General features: G+C 46.7%; 4 protein-coding genes across 4 annotated transcripts; 2 read left to right on the forward strand and 2 right to left on the reverse strand.

Moving 5' to 3' along the window:
• Nucleotides 1–2: 2 nt before the first annotated feature.
• On the reverse strand, nucleotides 3–13,799 carry LOC120896683. The gene is made up of 5 exons (XM_040300999.1): nucleotides 12,213–13,799; nucleotides 3,603–3,953; nucleotides 3,220–3,534; nucleotides 2,478–3,140; nucleotides 3–2,036 (listed from the first exon to the last, which is right to left on the reverse strand). Exons 1-5 carry the CDS (start codon nucleotides 12,288–12,290, stop codon nucleotides 1,092–1,094), a joined length of 2,352 nt encoding a protein of 783 aa, XP_040156933.1. The 5' UTR covers nucleotides 12,291–13,799; the 3' UTR covers nucleotides 3–1,091.
• A 347-nt stretch (nucleotides 13,800–14,146) lies between these two features.
• Nucleotides 14,147–14,873, forward strand: LOC120896686 (U6 snRNA-associated Sm-like protein LSm5). Its single transcript, XM_040301007.1, has 3 exons — nucleotides 14,147–14,349; nucleotides 14,447–14,643; nucleotides 14,729–14,873. Exons 1-3 carry the CDS (start codon nucleotides 14,304–14,306, stop codon nucleotides 14,768–14,770), a joined length of 285 nt encoding a protein of 94 aa, XP_040156941.1. The 5' UTR covers nucleotides 14,147–14,303; the 3' UTR covers nucleotides 14,771–14,873.
• On the reverse strand, nucleotides 14,845–15,757 carry LOC120896685. The gene is made up of 2 exons (XM_040301005.1): nucleotides 15,622–15,757; nucleotides 14,845–15,547 (listed from the first exon to the last, which is right to left on the reverse strand). Exons 1-2 carry the CDS (start codon nucleotides 15,643–15,645, stop codon nucleotides 14,912–14,914), a joined length of 660 nt encoding a protein of 219 aa, XP_040156939.1. The 5' UTR covers nucleotides 15,646–15,757; the 3' UTR covers nucleotides 14,845–14,911.
• A 1,063-nt stretch (nucleotides 15,758–16,820) lies between these two features.
• Nucleotides 16,821–17,935, forward strand: LOC120896688. The gene is made up of 3 exons (XM_040301015.1): nucleotides 16,821–17,169; nucleotides 17,251–17,337; nucleotides 17,443–17,935. Exons 1-3 carry the CDS (start codon nucleotides 16,901–16,903, stop codon nucleotides 17,840–17,842), a joined length of 756 nt encoding a protein of 251 aa, XP_040156949.1. The 5' UTR covers nucleotides 16,821–16,900; the 3' UTR covers nucleotides 17,843–17,935.
• The last annotated feature ends 445 nt before the right edge of the window (nucleotides 17,936–18,380 follow it).

Here is an 18,380-nt window from a genome sequence, read left to right on the forward strand (position 1 = left end):
TGTTTCCGTTGCTGACGATGAAATCATTAGCTTTTGCGAATGTTTTTTTTTTTCTCTTCTTCTTTATGTATTAATCTATTATAATCCTACTTCCCCTTCCCTGTCCCGGTGTGAGCGTTACAACTCACTCCGCACCTTTCCTTTAATCTCTCTATACTGTTCCCTTTATGCGACCCATACCTGTGCGCTTTAGAAGAAAGACACACTTTTACCAGTCCACAAATAGCCTCCTCTTGAGTGGCGTCCTCCACTCCCAGCGTCAACTACACATGATATTACATCCCCTTACAACCTGCCCCACATAGAGCCGCCCTTTCCGGAAGAGTAAGTGAGCAAAACACGCGACATGAGGCCTCCTCCTAAACCCTCCAAAGCATATTCAACTACCTTTCTAATGGCCACCCGCTCTCGCTATTGTTTGGCTGTAGTGGAGTTGGATCCAACCTTTTCCCCCGAATAGCACAAAAAATATGCCCTTAGCGAGTATCTTTGCTTAATCCTTTTTTTGCTTCTTTTGCAAAATCATAAAAAAACACGCCCTAAAGAGGAGGAACTCTTTCCTCTTGCTGCTAAGCGCTGCTGCTGCTGCTCCTGCTGCTATATTAGCACACTACCTTTTGGAACTTTCTGAACTGTCTGGAAGAAAACGATTGTACCAAGCCGCCCTCTATCTGTGTGTGTGTGTTTGTTTTTTTTCTCTACGTAATTTATCGAAGCGCCATACGCGCAACGCTTCTCTATAACCTATAGTAAAGTAGAAACAACGGTGAATTAAGGATAATATTGGCATTGCACAAGCTGCTGCTGCTGTTACACAGTGTCCCCCATGTGACGCGTGTCTGTCGTGTCTTTCAGTGTGCTTTGCTAATTAAATGTTACCAAATGTTCAACATCTAATTTAAACCGCCACACACTACGCGGGTTATGCCTGAGATTGCCGGTAAGCTTGAGCCGCTACTATCTCTCCTTCCCCCCAGTACCAGACCGATTGAAATTTAAAATGCTGCATGTGTGACTAATGTTTCAAAAACATCCTTCCACACACACACACACGCCCCAAAATGGAACGTCCCCTTAGTGCCGGTCCCTGCTTAAAGACGGGCAATCTCTGTAAGGTTGGGATTGGATTTTTTGCCCGAGCCGGACGCACCAGCACCACCACCACCACCAGCCAGAGTCGAATAGTAGCCCGCTTTGTCGTGCACGTGTTCCACCAGCCCGGCGCCGGACGTTCCTGCACCACCTGTGAGCGGGGCCGTCTCGAGACACTCGCAGGACAGACTGGAGTCGGACCGGTTGTACGGGCCGCCGAGCAGATTCTCCGTCGATTTCGTAGTGATCGTGGTGGTCGTGGTGGTCGTTTCCTGCAGGAACTGGGTCGGCGGGGGCGCATAGTTTTCCACGTCGACAAACGCCGAGTACCGCTCGTAGCCGTTCCGCTTCGGGATCGAGTTCCGGTGCTGGATGGTGATGGTGGTCTGGGTGCGCGTTGCCGTCGGCAGGTTGGTGGTGGCGGCGGCGGCCGCTGCCGCAGCAGCTGCTTTAGCGCCCACCTCGAGATAGCCGTACCCGTACCCGTACCCACCGTAACCCTTCATCGCCAGATTGTCCCACGATTTGGGCTTGTGTACGGTGGCGGGCAGGGGCGGTGGCGGTGGATAGATGGCAAGTTGCTGCTGCGCCCCCTGTTGCCCAGCCAAGCCGGCGTGGTGTTGCGGATGGACGTACTTCTGGATGTAGTAGTGGTGCTGGTGGGTGTGCGGTGGCCGCCCACCGCCGCTACCGAGCGGGACGAGCGCACCGCTGGTGGTGGAGCCGCTCCCGGCCGGCGGTTTCTTGTGGAGCGAACCGGACGCGGACACGGTGGTCGACTCGCTGTGCGGCTCCCAGTAGAGCGTGTCGGTGCTGATGGAGGTGCTGTAGGAGGCGGGCGAGTTTTCGGCCGCCGGGTTGAACTCGCTCGACGTGCAGGAGTGCAGACTACAGTGGCTGGCGAGACTAGCGTTTAGATCGTACACTTTCGTGTGGTGATGATCCTGGAACAGAGGGCAAATGCAATGGCAGGGAGTGGGGGGGGGGGGAGGATGGGGGGGAGCAATGGAGGGAATTGGTGGAAGCAGAAAGCGGAAAAGAGATGGCAGCATGAAGATTCGTACTGTTGCTAGCGCGTTTTAAAGATACTCAAACACTAAAATGGATAAATGGACGGTGGTCTTGATCCTAAGATGGCAAGGACTAGACAGTGAGATGGAAAGGGCACGGCAAAAAGACATGACACAGAACAAAGGACACAGAGAGAGAGGGATTAACTCAGGAATTGGGTAACCAAAAAACAACGACTCCCTCTTTCCTATTTCCCACAACAAAAGAAGCATTGCAGGAACATAAAACGTGCAAAAGCCGTCCCAAAATCCGGAAGAATTTCCTGAAGAATCAATGTCCTCCGCTTACGCCGCAACTAGTCCATCGAAACTTACGTGCTTATCTTTATGTCGATACAGATAGTTCGACTGTGTGTGGGACTGATGTTGTTGCTGCTGCGGCTGCTGCTGCTGCTGCGGTGAAATGTGTGGCTGTGACTTTGGCCGCGGTATACGATCCTTCCCGCCCGACTCCTTGCCCTCCCGGTCGCGGTGTTTGTGCTTGTGGTGGTGGTCCTTGTGGTGCTTCGACTTGCGCCGCGACGGAACACACTGTGGATCGCAGCACGGGCTGGCCAGATCGTACGCATCCAGGCTGGTGTTATCCTTGTCGGCGCCACCGCCGCGCCCCTTATCGCCGCTGCTGCTGCTGCGCAGAAAGTGGCCCATGCACGGGTTGCACGAGTGGCCGTGCAGATGGCCGCTGCGACGCGACCCGGACCCCGATTTGCCCGCTTTGGTGTCGTAATTGTGAAGACTTTTCGTTGGCGAGGACTGTTGCTGCTGCTGCTGCTGCTGCTGCTGTTTGCAGCCACCGCCCAGGGAGCTACTGTCTAGGGAGGAGCCACGCATCATATGCTGATGGTCCTTGCAAAGTTTGGCCGCTGTTGGGTTGCCCTGGGGTTGCTGCGCACAGGTGGAGTACTCGGTGCCGCTGGCTGCGTCACACGTGCCTGCTTGCGAGGGATGGATCACGTAACGGTAGTTACTGTCCAGGCACTGGGAATGAGCAGAGGAAGGAGAGTGGCCAAATTGTTCTTTCATCCATTGGTTACTTGAATTCACACCGCATACTTACATGATAGGCCAGCATAAATTGTGCCGGTGGTGGTACGATGTACGTTTTCTGCCGGAGTAGCTTCTTCACGTCCTCGGTGGAGGCGGCCGGCCGGCAAAACGAGGGCCCGGAGCCGCCAGACTCTACGTCCGTGGTCGAGCCGGGATCGGCATCGTCGGCGGTGGAAGTGGCCGTCGCCTTTTTGCGGGCCGGCAGGCTGTGCGTTTTCCACTTGCCTTCCAGCAGTTCGCGCTCGCGCAAACAGATCCGCTCCAGGTCGGCCATCTTGCTTTTGAGCAGATCCTGCAGCTGGATGTACTTCAGGTGTAGTTCCACCTGTGGGAATGGAAATAGAATACATTTTAAATGCTGAACAACTCAGTTACCTGGTACCTTCCTTCTACCTTCCGACAGCAGTCTTCGAACAGTACCACCATGCGCATTCGATTATCACAGTTTTTGATAAAGTTGACCAGATCCTTGTGTTCGGCTTTCTCCATGTCGTAGCCGTTGATCGACAGGATGACGTCTCCCTCGCGCATACCGGCCCGGTACGCAGGGCCATCGTACTCGACGTAGTCCACGTACGTGATCACCTCGACCTCCTGCTCCTTCTTGTAGTGTATGCCGTAGCTCTGCAGCGTGAAGCCGTACGAGCCGTTCTTCTTCTCCACGATGATCGTACGCCGGCGTCGGTCCTCGTCCGGCTTGGTGGAAGTTACCCGGTCCGGCTTTACCTTCTCCAGGACCTGTGACTGCAAAATGGCAGGGTGGTGAAGGGAGTATGTTTAAAAACGTTTAAGTATTAGGATTAATTAGTTGTCAAATCGCGCAATCAAACAACATTGCTCATGGGTTCTGAATTCTTGCATATGCAGGATTTGAATATCCCGCAAATAGAGTACATCAATAAGTCACACAAAGCCTAAACCTGCCTAAAGGCCTAGATTGGTTAGTGAAGTCATGAATACATATTAAAGGATTTCTTGGATAAAAGTCTAAAGATAAGGAAGTTCTTAAGTTCAGAGGAGATATAACAGCCTCAAACCATAAATCCCTTGAGTAGATTCATTCTGAAGACGATCGTAACCGGCTGATCTGCAAAAAATGATATAGGTTACTACATTGCAACAGATATGTAACTCAAGAGATAGGATAGGTCTATTGAAGAGGACTCCTTGCTAAGTTATCCATTATTCTATGATCCTAGGATGATCGAGGATACCGCAATGAGCAAACAACCTTGTCAGTTAGAGCGCGTTCTGTCATCTATCGCACAAGTCATCAAACTCGAACAAACGTTTAGAATTTGACAGGTTTCAAGACGATGTTTGTCTAGTTTATTCGAGAGTGTCTGACGCTGCACCTCCAGACAACTATCTCAACGTTTGTTCGAGTTTGAAGTATTGTTGTATAGGTAACAGAGCGCGCCCTTAGAGTCGACATGAACTATAAAACATGACGAAGACCTTCCAAATCTATTTCACAAAAAGAAGAATCAGAGCCTGAGAATAAGGAGACCAAAAAAAAAAATAGCTTGAAACGAATTTAATGATTCTAACAGCGGATAGACTTTTAGTAATCCAAAGACATTCTGAGATATTCGTAATTTTCTCTCTCAATGAAGAAACTTAGTATAAACTTCAAGGAAGTACTGTAGGACTTCAGTGATACGGTTGACTGGACTTTTATTACGAAATAAAAAAAAACTGAAGGACTTCGTTAAACGGACACGAGATGTCTTCTGAGAAATATGTGTACATCCGTGACCGAGTAGAGTTTAATCGAAGAACTAAGCAACTAAGCGATGTAGACCTACGCCAGATGTTTGGCACCAACGGATGCAGACTGGATCAAATTTAGATAGAATTGGTTTGGAGATCTTATGAGCATTTTTGAGTACAACCCGGGATGAAGTGTACTTTTGAGAATGAAAGAGATAAATTAATTAGAAATAATTGCATAGAATGCATTCAATGCATCTAAGATAACAATATTCATCTTAAAATGAAGAAAAGAACCCACGACCACCCAACATCAGGTTCTGCTTATTTCATTTCTGGAAATACTTACAACTGTTACAATGACAATGCTCTTGTTGCAGTCTTTTCTATGTTTGTCCTCACATTATTCCTCAATCATACCACCAAGCCTTTCCCTCCAATAATGTCTTTGCCTTTGTTATCTTTCAATCAACTAATGGTTGCAGTGGGGTAGTGGTGGTTGGCGTAGTGGTATATCGTATGCTCATTTTGAAGTACTCGCTGTGCTCCTACAGGTGTCACACTCTTAAAAAGAACCACACACAAAAAAAGTAAAAAAAACCACCACCAAACAAGTGTGTGGACCACCTTGTTGTACATGCACTACACGCTATCGTGCATGGTGCATCTTTCCCTCTTGTCGAAAAAAAAAGATCATCATCTCCACACTCTCATCTTTAATGAAAAGAAGAGTGCAGCATGGTATAGTGCAGCGCCACAAACCACAAACACACGGTGTCGTGTCCCTTTTGTTTTCGCCAGCCTTAAGAAGCTGACACAGTAAATGGGATATGTGTTTTTTCGTGTGCTTTTTAAGCGAACAAAAGCGCTCCCGCTCCCTGGTGCCCGACCCTCGGGGGGAAAAGGACAAGTGGCATCGCTTTTGATTATTGCAAGGCAACGACCATCGCCCATCGGGGTCTCTTCCAGGTCGTTTCGGGTGGCGGTGTTGCTGTCTGCCTACTTACAGCTGAAGTGGCTGTTCGCCGCGTCCAAAGGGCTGCTGCTGGAAGGCATTTTTCCACCATCGGCCACAGAAACACAAGCTACACCACGAAGGAACCATTTAATTTCAAGGAATCGTGTCACCGCCGTTATACCGTCGTCGTGGGCCTCATTTTCGACTCACTTTCTACCATGTGGAGGGGTGTGCAGAGGTGAGGAAGAGACGGGAAAGCTTCCTCCCACTGCAAGGGATAAGCATTTCGTAAGCTATCGATTTCTTCCATTCTGCCCGCTGCTACCTAAGAACGATGGCGACGGTCACCACCACCATCACAACAATGTAAATTCATGCTTCCACCGGCTTTCGAAGGGTACACGTCGCCGCTGGTGGGTGTTGTAGGAAAGGAAGCAACACCACAAGGGCTTAGGGGAAGGCACAATCAACAATAATGGTCGCAAGCCACGTGAGCGTCGCAAGTAGTCGAAAGGGGGAGAGAGAAACTGTCGTTCAACGAGCGGTCGTATGTCACGTGAACAAGGCGCGTCATTTCCACCCGCTCGGAAGATTATGGTGGCGAAGCAGGCTGTGGAAAAGCGTAGGAAAGAGGGAACCCTCTAAAGCAACGCGGAAGAATAGTGTGAGAATAGACGAAGATAGAACCGGAACTAACAAGGATCTTTTGAAAATAAAGGATCCAGTTCCAACTGGTGTTGGTGTGCTGGCCCGGTCTGTAACCGCAGGTCACTGCTGCCCGAGCAATGGGCAGAGTAATATGCAATCTGTCATCAGGTCCCCCCGGGTGGGAATGATGTTTGGGAAGGAATGGGCTAAGCTGTACAAACAAACCGGGACGAGTTTGTCGGCACAGACGTGCACTCAAGAATGGCGAGACTTCTCGCAATTGATGGATATGAATGGAAATAGCTCAGCTAAGGGTGGAAGAACCCCACTCACAACCACACCAGAGGGTGACAAAATAAGGAACATCCTTCTTCAATTCATCGTTCTGAATGAAGTAGGCATAGAATCACCGGCATAGATAATGGAGGACACGATATGGTTGGGTGGTGGTGGTGGTGGTGGTTCGAATGTGTCGCAATGTTACAGTTATTAAAAGTGAACCATCACACGCTAGTGATAGAAGAGTGGAACGAGGTGAGGGGGAGTTTTTGAAGCATTCCGTCGTTTTTAATCTTGCAATATTTTTCGAGACGCTCGTGCTGCTGCTCTAGGGTTTATAAATCAGACAACCGGAAAAGCTTTTTCTGCTGATTGAGGAAAATAAATCCTTAAAGTGTGGGAGAGAAAAACACGGAGGAATGATTCTTTTTTAATCTTTTAGCATCGCTCTGCATATACCGTGAAGAGTAATTGATTCTTCGTCAGCAGTTTGCAAGAGGTTGTAGAGTATTCTGGAGACCATTTGCGTACATCATTTGGGTTTTTTTTTTTGGTTTGAAGAAAGACGCTTTTTACTGTTCATATTTTTATTTTGATATCAATTTTCTAGTTTCTTTATTTGTCTGTCACTTTCAGGGTTTATTTCCCTTTTTTGGGCATAACAAGCTGCCCAGCCTTGTCATGTTGGTCTTTGAACAGGTCGAATATCCGAATCTTCGATACAACGAAAAGATCTGAATGGGAAACAATCCTCTTGCGACCGTTTCGAATCGCCAGCTGGTGCATCATTAGATCACCGGATAAGCTTAGATAGAAACGTATTTTATAAAGTGTTAGTTACTTATGGTATGGTCACGTGAAATAGTCGTCAACTCGCACAACTTTACATCAAGCCGATCATGGATTCAAGCCCTGTACGGACCGAGGGCCCTCATACGCAGGATTAATGTTAGAAATGTGGCTATACTAAGGTTGCTAGATAAACTACAGGAGGGGGTGCTTGGCTATGATTTTGTATGGTGATTTCCTTGGAGAGTGGCAAATAGGGAGTTATGGTTGCTAAGGACTTTGTATGAGTTGCTAAGTAACTTTCAGTTTTTGGATTGATATTGAGATATGAAGGTCGCCTGTTCCGAACAAAACCGCTTCTCACTATATATAAAATCGAAAATCGCCACAATGACGTGAGAGTAAACATTCAGCAAGAGAGAGAGAAAGCGGTGAGAGCAGAGCTCTCTTAGCAACGCGCGTTGCTGCGAAAGGACTTGCTCCATGCAACACTGCCAGCCCGCGGGTAATGAGGGCAATGGTTACTTAGATTTTTTGTTTACACGAACCGATTTGAAAACACATGGTATTGGATATAATGAACTTTTTAATAATTAAAGTTGCAAATTAGCCACCTGATGATAAAGTGTCCCATCTCATACCCCTTCCTATTATTAATCAAGATATTCAAGGCAATATTTAAAAAAAAAACATGTTTGAAAACTATGCAAAATAGCTTAATTGTGAAATGTTGATATTCCAATTCATTGAATCATTAATAAAGCCAACCATACTCATTATTGGTGCTTAAGCACTTCGAATACTACATAAACCGTCGTCATCGGCAGATAAGTGTGGTACATAATATCCTGTAAAACGGGTTGCTATACCCAGGACGTCGAACATGTACACTCCCTCAAATCTTCTTCTTTTTGTCGTAACGTCCTACGCGGACATGCCGGCCTATACAGGCTTTCGAGACTTAATTCATTACAACGTAGCCGGATATTCAATCCTTGCTACGGGCGGACGGTCCATTCTGGGTTTGAACCCATGACGGGCATATTATTGAGTCGTTCGAGTTGATGACCACGTACCAAGGGACCACCCCAAATCTACTACTCCGCAATATTGGCTGAGTCGGGACAAGGACAACGCATGACAATAAGAGGCGGATGTAGCCGAAAGACCCTAAGCGGCCATATGCTAAAAAGCCTTGCTGAAATTCCGAGCAAGAAAGCGGATGGATGAGCGGAAGATGGCGGATGTTGATAACTTGAAAGTTAAAATTGAATTTGTAACGATTTGCTCGCGGGCGGGAAGAACTACTTATTTCAGGATGTCCTTCCGGAACAAAGCACTAAAGGGAGAGATGGTTCATTGTGCTACATGACTGCAACATACTGCGCGTTAGGTGAGACAACCGTGCGCACTGCATTTAGCCGGATCAGCATCAACTGCAGAACGATCCACAATGAAACTATGCTTACTGTAACGTGCTCAAGAGAGCTGAAAAGATTCTGACTGTTTCTATCAAGAGTGATGGCGAGTTCGATCAAGAGTGATATCTACCATGTGATGCTATCACCGTACTATGGTGTTGATCAAGAACAACCACGTTATAATTAAGGACACGTCAAATAAGACGCAAAATCTGAAAAATGTAGGGCGGCAAGAGTAAATAAAGTAGTTAATTGGTCTGGAAAGGCTATAACAGTGTTGAACCATTCTTTTCTATAACAGTATAGATTGGAATATTAGAACTACATCTTTGGAATGGTTATATCAGGGTTATATGTTATATATGTTCACGGTTGAAATTTGATATTTGGCGCAACAATAACATTTGTTTCATACACAAATACAAATTGCATTCTTTACTTCAAAACCAGTTTCACGATAATAAAATAAAATTTTGACGGTGTTTTTGAAAATGAACTTTATAAAATTTAAGACCGGGAAAATTTACATTGAAAATGCTCTAAGCATCTATTACTTATTATCTAACGTATGAAACATAAGTCGAAAAAAACAGTAGAAATGTAATTCGAACCATGTGCGATATCATATTTTTATAGTTCAATCTTACATTTATGGGCACAACAAACACAAAATGGATTGAAGCAGAAGTGAGCATTTCAAAAATTTTATGTTTTTAAGTACACAATTGGGATTGGATCTAAACATGTTGTATATGTATTAGCGGCACCCTAATTTTTTTAATCCACTGCACATCAATACGTTATTCAATGCACACGTTGTTGAGGTTACTACTTAGCTATACTTTCCAAAAAATCACGCCGATAACTAAAAAATAATAATAAAAAAATTATACATTTGTGTCAACAGAGGCATGGAATGTATCAGTTCGAAAATTACAAAATTGCGTGACTTGGCTCAAAAGTAGCCTCATCGATATTTAACGGTTCTGCAAAGTACAGTAAGAACTGTCCAGGAAGTTACAAGGTTAACGCATTTGTGGTGTAACGCATAAGAACAAATAGGTGTTTGAGTTATGGTTGTTGCCACTGAACGTGTAGAGTTTGAAAATAATTCTAAATTTGAGGACATCCGGTAGATTTTACCGGGCCTTAACTAGTCGCTATATATGATACATATGAAGTGATTTTTGAATGCGTATAACCAGGAAGCAACCAATCAAATTAAAAAAAAAAAAACGATAGAACGCTTATGGATAGTTCTAACCAATAGCTGATCAGAGTTCCAGTTTACTCATTGTTGTGTCCGCACAAAACAAACATGGACGATGTACGGCACAAACAGAATATGTTATATTATCACTATCTTTGGTATGGTAATACATTTAACACGTATATAAATAACAACGCATACACACACACACGCAATGCGGGGAGAGGACGACTGGTCCTTCTCGCGCCGCGATCCTCACTGAGGACGTCACAGGATGACCGCCTTGCTGTCAACAGTGAGCCCTCAGGATGAGGCAGCGGTCTGTCCACAACACTCATTATCAAGTTCCGTTCATCTTATCACGAATTATTCTCAAAAACTGTAGAAAATCGTGAAAAATTCGATAGACTTAGGAGTGAGTATTCGGAAAAATCATCAAAGCACCCAGTTTGTTATGGATCTAACTATCAAACCGAGGTTTCTTCCTCTTTTCGTTTTTAGGCGTCAAATTGCACTGGATAAGCCCACCTAATATTTCAACTCACTTTGGCCGACCCAGAAGAAATCACTTATGGATTCGGGAAAAATAGTTTTATGTGAATAACATTAAAATGAATTGCATATTTTATATGCACACAAACTGTCCTTTTTGAGGTCTATACCTCGAGACCGGCAACTGTGTTCAACTGTGTTATGCATTCAATAAACATTATGGATTTAGAGCATCTTCATTAGGCTCTTATTAATTTATTATCCTCCAATATAACAACCGTGCTTAGTATAGGCCTGCTGTGTTTTAGTATGCTGGCTTCATGAGATTATATTTATCCTAATTGTGGTTCGGAGTGCTACCTCAATCGGACCTTTTTCGGTCGTGTTTGAGTTGGTGACTCTTTACAGCGGCCCTAGCAAAGCCTAAAATGTGGACCGCAAAGACTTGATAAATGACCTAATTTTTGGCTAATTTTATTCAAAAATATATTCCTAATACATTAAGATCAAATTTCAGATTCAGTTTTATAGAGCTGTGGATATTAGTCATATCCAGGTTGTGTTTTCTTGTCAAATAAATATTATAATGCTATCTATTTAGCTAAATATATTGCCAAAAATGCCCCTCAATAATGTTTCTTTTAAGGCAATGCTGTCCGCACAAAGACAAATTTGGAGACCCTTGCCTTAGGCGACTAGGACGCCTCCCAACCAACCAATAATGATATCAATAGTTTCGTAAAACACCATTAAGGATATTAGGGCATAAGACAACTGATTCGGTGATCCAGGAAAATTGATTTATAAATGAATAGCAACAACATTCGCCCGTTTTTTAAACTTTTTGATATGATGGCTCATTATTGAATATTTCAAATTCCAAAGTAACTTCCAGACACGAGCGAGAAGCAATTACCACCATCACCTTGCTGTAGGAGAACGGTTGGAAACACAATGCCCGTTTAGTGCAACTGTTTGCCGCCACCGTCGTCATGCCTTTGCCATATTCGGTCTAGACTCCGGGGCAAAAAGTAAGAAATCAAACACATTCCACCACTCTCCACCCACTCCCTATTGTAAATGCGAATGTTAATTACACTCTTCTTACAGCAGGCACGTTTGCGTCTCCATTGGAAACGCACGAACATCGCCGCCGGGAGCATACTAATGGGATCCCGTGGCGGCGGCAACGACGACGATGATGACGGTGACTACTACAACTTCAAAAAAAAAAAAAAAGCACACCGCATGACATCAGCATGACAGCGGAGGAAAGCGACCGGCGGCGCTTCTCTGCGAATGATTTCCCGCGGTGAGAATGATTATTGTTTCGCACGCGCCCGTTACCCAACAGAAGGCGGCCACCTTCTTGCCCATATCTTTCCGTGCATCTCCCCCCGAACGAGAGTGCAAATTGGTGCTTCCGCTCGCCCACTCCTCCCCCTTTGCTTGGTTGGTTTTATCCATTTCCCGCGTTCGATCCGCGTACTTACCGACGACAATTCCAGCTCATCGTCGCTGTACAGATTGTTTCCGGAGCGATACTTCCGGCTGTTCCGGTCGGGGTTCATCTTGCGTTCGCTCGGTTCGGATGCAACCTCCTTCTGAAACTCCTCGTTCCCCGTTTTGCAGACGGGTTCTCGAAAATCGATTGCAACTAATCTTTAAATCATTAGCATCACTTTCTAATGGCAGCGCCCGGGTTGAGGGGGCGGTGAGGTGAGTTGAAGTGTGCTGTTGTTCCGCTGATTACATTTGGAAGCAGTTTGGCACTTGGTTTTCTGGGAGGGTTTTTATGTGGTCTTTTTTGGTAGTTCCACCTGGAAGCTGTCTCCGTTGTTCCATCGAAGAGTACACACACATGCACGCACAAACTTTCACAGTCGCACCTACAGGATGTGTGCTTTGATGTTTTGCCTTTTTTGTTGTTGCTTCCTTCCTGCTATTGCATTCGCTCCCTCTCTAAGCTATGTTCCTATGCCGGGGGACGACTCTCTCTACGCGACCGGGGACGGGCATGGGGAAGAATCGATTTTTGCCCCCTTTTTTGCGTAATTTAAACTTGCTCCGGACAGTTGGCTGTCGATCGATTTTTGCCCTTTATCCCAGCCGAAGCACGCGCCACCTGCTTGGACCTGCTTGGAAACGGCGCTGGCACAGGTGAGCAGTGGAGTGTGTGTGTGTGGGCTAGCACACATGTCCTGGATTAGCAAGCGTCGAAGTTTGCGCGTTTCACAACACAGCAGCAACACAAAACAATGGCATTTGGGGTTTCACTTTACACGCGGAAATGGTGGGCGAAGAAGACGCATTAAGGAAACATTAGCATCACACACAGACACTTGAAGACGAGCGCAACGAAGGAAGGAGCTGCTTTCCTTGCTTTTCTTTGATATGCAATAACCACTTCTTTTTTTTCTTTTTTAATTCTCCGTACTATTAGCTCGAGCTGTCTCACTCTTTCACACACACGCACACCCTCGCCAAAGTTACCAGTTTGCAACCAGATGCTTGCATTGGGGCACACTTCCTTCTGCATCCACTGGCAGGATTCGGAACAAAGTGGTCGACGCCATGTTTTTCACTTTTGATTCCGTTTTTTTGCAGAACACTACACGCACAAAGAAGCGATCATCCACGGTGTACGACACGGACACACGCGGAAGGATACCGTAGGTAAGGTTGGCTAGGAAACGAAGACCACTGAACCCGAAAGAAAGGATATCGTTTTGAAAAATTGGCCACCTTCCTGACACAAGAGACCGATTCCAATAAAAAAAACCGGATAATGATGCCAACCAACACCACGGGGACGAAGATGGAAGAACAGCGGGATATCAATCACCCGCCACCACCCGCTAGTACGTACGCCATACACACACACATACACCACACGACACACGACGGATGGATGGATGGATGGTGGGGCGGTGTAGGAGCGATGGCCAGCTGTAGGCCAACACGAATGTTAGTAGCCGCCGACCTTAGCGGGTGTGTTGGTGGCTAACGTTCGACTAATGTGACAGCGCCGAACGCACTTTTGCGTTTGCTGGCTGCCGCTGTGTTTTGTCCTCTCGGCGCGTGCTGGGCAGCAAGACGCATGTGCTGAAATTTGCCTCGAGACATGGCTATGGAGTGAACAAGAAGGGAAAAAAGCGTTTCCGTTGGAATGCTGCAAGCGAACAACAAAGAGATGAATGGGTTTTGCCTTTTCTTCCAAAACCAGTGTTATGGTCGAGATTCTTTTTATAAATTATAATAGAAAAAATAGCTATAACGCCATTGCATGTGCATAATTTGATTTTGTTATGCAAATTAATATTCGCAACAACAAAAATCTGCCAAACTGTGTTACATTGGATTACTGTCGTGTACAGGGCACTTCACAACGTGCGCGTCGCAGTGACGTTTGCCGTTTGCTACCGTCTGCGGGAAACGTCACAGCTGCTGTAAACAAAACAATTTGCCGGCGGCGCGGAAAGCACGCACTCTCGTTTGCACAAAAGCAGCAAGTAAAAGCGATCCCGAAGGTAAAGTTGTGAGCAGAAAATTGCGATTCCATCACGTAAAGTCAGCTCCTTGCAATGGCACAAACAACCGTCGCGAATCAATCGACATTGCTACCACTCGGTACGTATGCCATCTCTGCACCAAGGGCGACGAGGGGTGACTGAGCAATTAGCACCGGGAACTAAAAAAAACAACCATTTCTCACAACCACCAACAGAGCTGGTAGATAAATGCATCGGTTCGCGGATACACATCATCATGAAGAACGATAAGGAGATCGTGGGCACGCTGCTTGGGTTCGACGACTTCGTCAACATGCTGCTGGAGGACGTGACGGAGTACGAGAACACACCGGAAGGCCGGCGGATAACCAAGCTCGACCAGATACTGCTGAACGGCAACAACATTACGATGGTGAGGGGTTTACCTTCCCTGTTGGCGGGATAGCCAAAAACACACACAAAAGATTTACTAATTGATGGTTGATCACTGTTTTTAGCTCGTCCCCGGTTCCAGCGGCGATCTTCCGGAAGCATCGTAAAGCTCTTGCAGCATATTTCCCCCTCCCTGTGAATCGAGAAGAGTGTGAATTAATGTAATTGAAAACGCGAATAATGGAAGAAGAGATAACTCGTGAAAAATAATTCATTTATTTTGAAAAACACAAAGCAGAAAGGCACCGCTAAACGCCTACGGTCAATATCACTGGCATTGCTTCCACCTCCTTAATGTTTTCCTTAATTTCCTCCTCCCTGTCCTTGTCCACTTCATCCGCACCGAGCACGGTCAGGATCGGTTCCGGTGGCGCAGTGGATCCAACGGTCGTCGCGCTACTGCTGGAGCTGCTCTGTGGCTCTAGCGTCGTAAGCTCATCCTCCTCCTCCTCAGTGGTGGTTTCCTCCGTAGTAACGACGTCATCATCTTCCTCCCGTACGGTCGCTGTGTCCGTGGTGGAATCGCCGGAAAAGTCCTCTTCCTCCGACACGATCGTTATCTTTACCACGCCCTGCGCATCGGTATCGTTGGTGTACACCAGCTCGGCCGTTTCCGCCTTTATGTGGTGCTCCTCGGGCGTGAGCGAAATGTGCACGAGCGAGGGAAGCACGTTGGCCGATTCGAGATGCAGCACGCTTTGCGCTTCCGGCACAGTAGATTCCTCCCCGTGGCCACCGCTGCTGGTCGGGTGGGGCTCCAGTTCTACATCCTCGCTCACCACCACGAAGCTGTTGGCGATGTTAGTGAGCGCCGCACCGAGCCCGGTACCATTTTGAGCCACCGGAATGGCGAAGCACGTGGCTAACAGTAGGACAGCGCTTAACTAGGGAAGGGGAAAAATATTGAAATGAAGCGTTTTTAGTACGAACGAAAGTAAATCTCAACTCAAACACGCACCACAAAACGGGCTGCAAGGGTCATCTCGTCTCGCTTCGGAAAAGTTCTCGGCAGCGCTCAACCCTATGTCCGTTCTTCGAGCGATAAAAACGTACTAAGACAGACGGCGGAAGTTCTGAGCAGCGGCCCTGGTTCGGTCCTGCCATCGTTTTATGCATCGGCGCCGGCGGAGCAGCACGATAATAGGTAGTGTACTCCCGGTCAAAAAAAAAAGGTCGTTCTTCTTCACTCTCCAGCGGACGGTTGACATTGTCCGGGGGGGCATACACAGCACAGTCGAAGTTGTCGTGAAAATTAGCATCTCTCCCTCCTTCTCCCAATCGTCACATGCTCGTGAAGGACTAATTTAGCGCTACGTCACAGCACGGTTTTGCGCTGCGGGGAGGGGTTTTTTCAACGCCTTCTTCGATGTGTTTTCTTTCTTCTCTTTACAGAATTGTGAATAATGTTGTGCACTTACATTTTTGCGCCGGGTGAATAAGCCAATATAGGCGCATCGGGCGAGTAATTTATGATTCATTGCAGTGTTGCCGAAAAAAGGGCTCATAACGGACAACATGACTGCGCAATGACTGCGCACACATATTGCGCAAAACAGTAAGAAGTGCAGAGGAATTTAAATAATTTTCTAAAGTTTTCTGTATAGTTTTAGCATCGCCGAAGAGTTACTAATTAATAAACCGGAGATGGTGAACGGTATCATGGTTGAAATAACATCGTTAGCTGAGTAACTACAACACGTGGCTTAGGACCTTTGTAACGTGGCGACAAACAAATTCTGCATTGTTTTCAACCTTTTGTTTTCCTTCAATCAAAGCAATCCGGGTGATTCACCAAAAAGAAGAAAGGAACAGCTGATCCTCACATCGAACTCAACAAGTCGTCCTGATACCAATTGTGTAGGAATTCAATATACCGATCACCTTGTCACATACGATAAATATATCGTCACTATTGGCCACCCCCCCCCCCCCCCATCTGCCCATTCCTACTACACGTCTGGTGTGAATCTTCTCCCAGTCCCGATAATTAGCTGGCCCCGTTGCTGTGTGTATTTCGATCGGACAGCGATCGCGACGCTCTTAATTGTGACGTCCTACACACACAGTGGCTCTCACATCCGCGTGCTAAAACATGAAGCAGCCGGGCGACGACAAAATGGACACTCTATTTGCACTCATATATATAGAGCTGCCCGAACACGCCGGCCAACGGTGTCATTCGCAGGTGAACATCCGCCGCAGAAAGTTGAGCAAGAAACGAGATCCGAGACGCAACGATGGTTGTTACGAAAGGAGCGACGGGTTGGCAGAAGTTGGCCGTTACCGTGTGGTGTGCGGCGGTGGTGGTGTGCTGTGTCGTGGCTGGCCCACTTCCGGCGGAATACCCGAAGGATCATTCCGAGTCCTCCGACTCTTCGTCCGAGGAGAAAGATCAAGGCTACCCGCTCAACTCGCTGTACAGCCCGCTCGAGTACGGTGCGACGGTGGAGAGTGACGAGGCGACACTCATCGGTGGCAACAGCACCCAGAACACTACCAAGGAGTTGTGAGTTTCCTGAACTGGGAGTTCATCTTCTCGAGAGGGAAATGCCTTGAAATAATGGATCGATTTTGCGCTTCCCTTTAGGTACGTGATCAAAGCGGTGGTGTACGAAATTGGAATTCTGGCCGACGTGCCCGAGAACGAAACGCTCGAAGGAGATGAACCAATCACGTAAGTGTCTTTACCATCCCGCCCCCAAACAACCTCTTCTGATTGTCGGTCAGCGTTGTAACAAATTGCCTTTTGCTCTCTTTCTAACCCTTCTATTAAACACAGCCACCAGCAGGTCGATCTGTCCTTCTTCAGCCACGGCGGTAACGATACGCACCTCGACTTGGGCGACATTCCCGTGCCCATCCAGACGAGCGTGCAGGGGCAGGTGTTTACCGGTATCGCCCCGGTGCATGTCGGCACCGTGCCGACCAAGCTGAGCGATCTGCTGTCCGCCCTGCCGATCGCCGGCACGGTGGTGAACATTTCGCAAACCAACAGCTCGTACGTGGAGGTGCACAAGCACAACATTAGCGATGCGGCCGTCCTGCTCCAGGGCCAGAACGATCTGAGCAGCTTACCGTTTGGCAGCTCCGTGAGCGAACCGCTGGTGCCGGCGAGCGTGGACGAGACGGTTGTTGGACTGACGAACAAGGCGAAAACGCCGGAAGCGGAGAACCATTGAGAGTAAAAGGGACAGAAAGGGCAGATGTGTGTTTAGCATAAGATGTACCTACTATTTTGTGTAAAATATATTGCTGTTTTTAAAGTTTTTAAATATTTGAGTTGTTTGTTGTGCAAAGTATTGTTAATTACGTAATTGTTGTATCATATTTAGATCAAAAGTTGATCACGAATGGTCACCAAAAATCCCTTTCGAAGGACTGTGGGAGACAGTTCCAATTAGAGTTTCTTTTTCTTATTGGTATGGTCTTAAACTGGTCTCGATGAGTCATCTTAATCGATATTGATTTATTATAATCCAAAATCGAGCAAAAATAGATAGCGATAGTGTGATGCCCGAGTTTCCAGGCGCATTCATTCATTATCACCAATATTGCACGCGATCACCGTGATTGTGATGATGTGATCTTGCCAACAAACTGCAACCACAATTAACTCTATTTACTATGGCCGCTGTGTCATCCATTCATTCATCTTTGAAGTTCAATTCAAAACCATTGTCGAGTCAAGACGCGATCAACAATTCAAGTACAAGAACA

The sequence above is a fragment of the Anopheles arabiensis genome, chromosome 2, assembly GCF_016920715.1.
Source record: "Anopheles arabiensis isolate DONGOLA chromosome 2, AaraD3, whole genome shotgun sequence".
NCBI classification, from domain to species: domain Eukaryota; kingdom Metazoa; phylum Arthropoda; class Insecta; order Diptera; family Culicidae; genus Anopheles; species Anopheles arabiensis.

Coding starts and splice junctions, on each gene's coding strand:
- LOC120896683 (XM_040300999.1), bottom strand. CDS start 12,290: ATGAACCCCGACCGGAACAGCCGGAAGTATCGCTCCGGAAACAATCTG. Junction 3,535..3,602: donor TCGAAGACTGCTGTCGGAAG/GTAGAAGGAAGG, acceptor CCATTCCCACAG/GTGGAACTACACCTGAAGTA. Junction 3,141..3,219: donor AATTTATGCTGGCCTATCAT/GTAAGTATGCGG, acceptor GCTCATTCCCAG/TGCCTGGACAGTAACTACCG.
- LOC120896686 (XM_040301007.1), top strand. CDS start 14,304: ATGGCACAAACAACCGTCGCGAATCAATCGACATTGCTACCACTCG. Junction 14,350..14,446: donor ATCGACATTGCTACCACTCG/GTACGTATGCCA, acceptor AACCACCAACAG/AGCTGGTAGATAAATGCATC. Junction 14,644..14,728: donor ACGGCAACAACATTACGATG/GTGAGGGGTTTA, acceptor CACTGTTTTTAG/CTCGTCCCCGGTTCCAGCGG.
- LOC120896685 (XM_040301005.1), bottom strand. CDS start 15,645: ATGACCCTTGCAGCCCGTTTTGTG. Junction 15,548..15,621: donor CCCTTGCAGCCCGTTTTGTG/GTGCGTGTTTGA, acceptor CCCCTTCCCTAG/TTAAGCGCTGTCCTACTGTT.
- LOC120896688 (XM_040301015.1), top strand. CDS start 16,901: ATGGTTGTTACGAAAGGAGCGACGGGTTGGCAGAAGTTGGCCGTTACC. Junction 17,170..17,250: donor CAGAACACTACCAAGGAGTT/GTGAGTTTCCTG, acceptor GCTTCCCTTTAG/GTACGTGATCAAAGCGGTGG. Junction 17,338..17,442: donor GAAGGAGATGAACCAATCAC/GTAAGTGTCTTT, acceptor TATTAAACACAG/CCACCAGCAGGTCGATCTGT.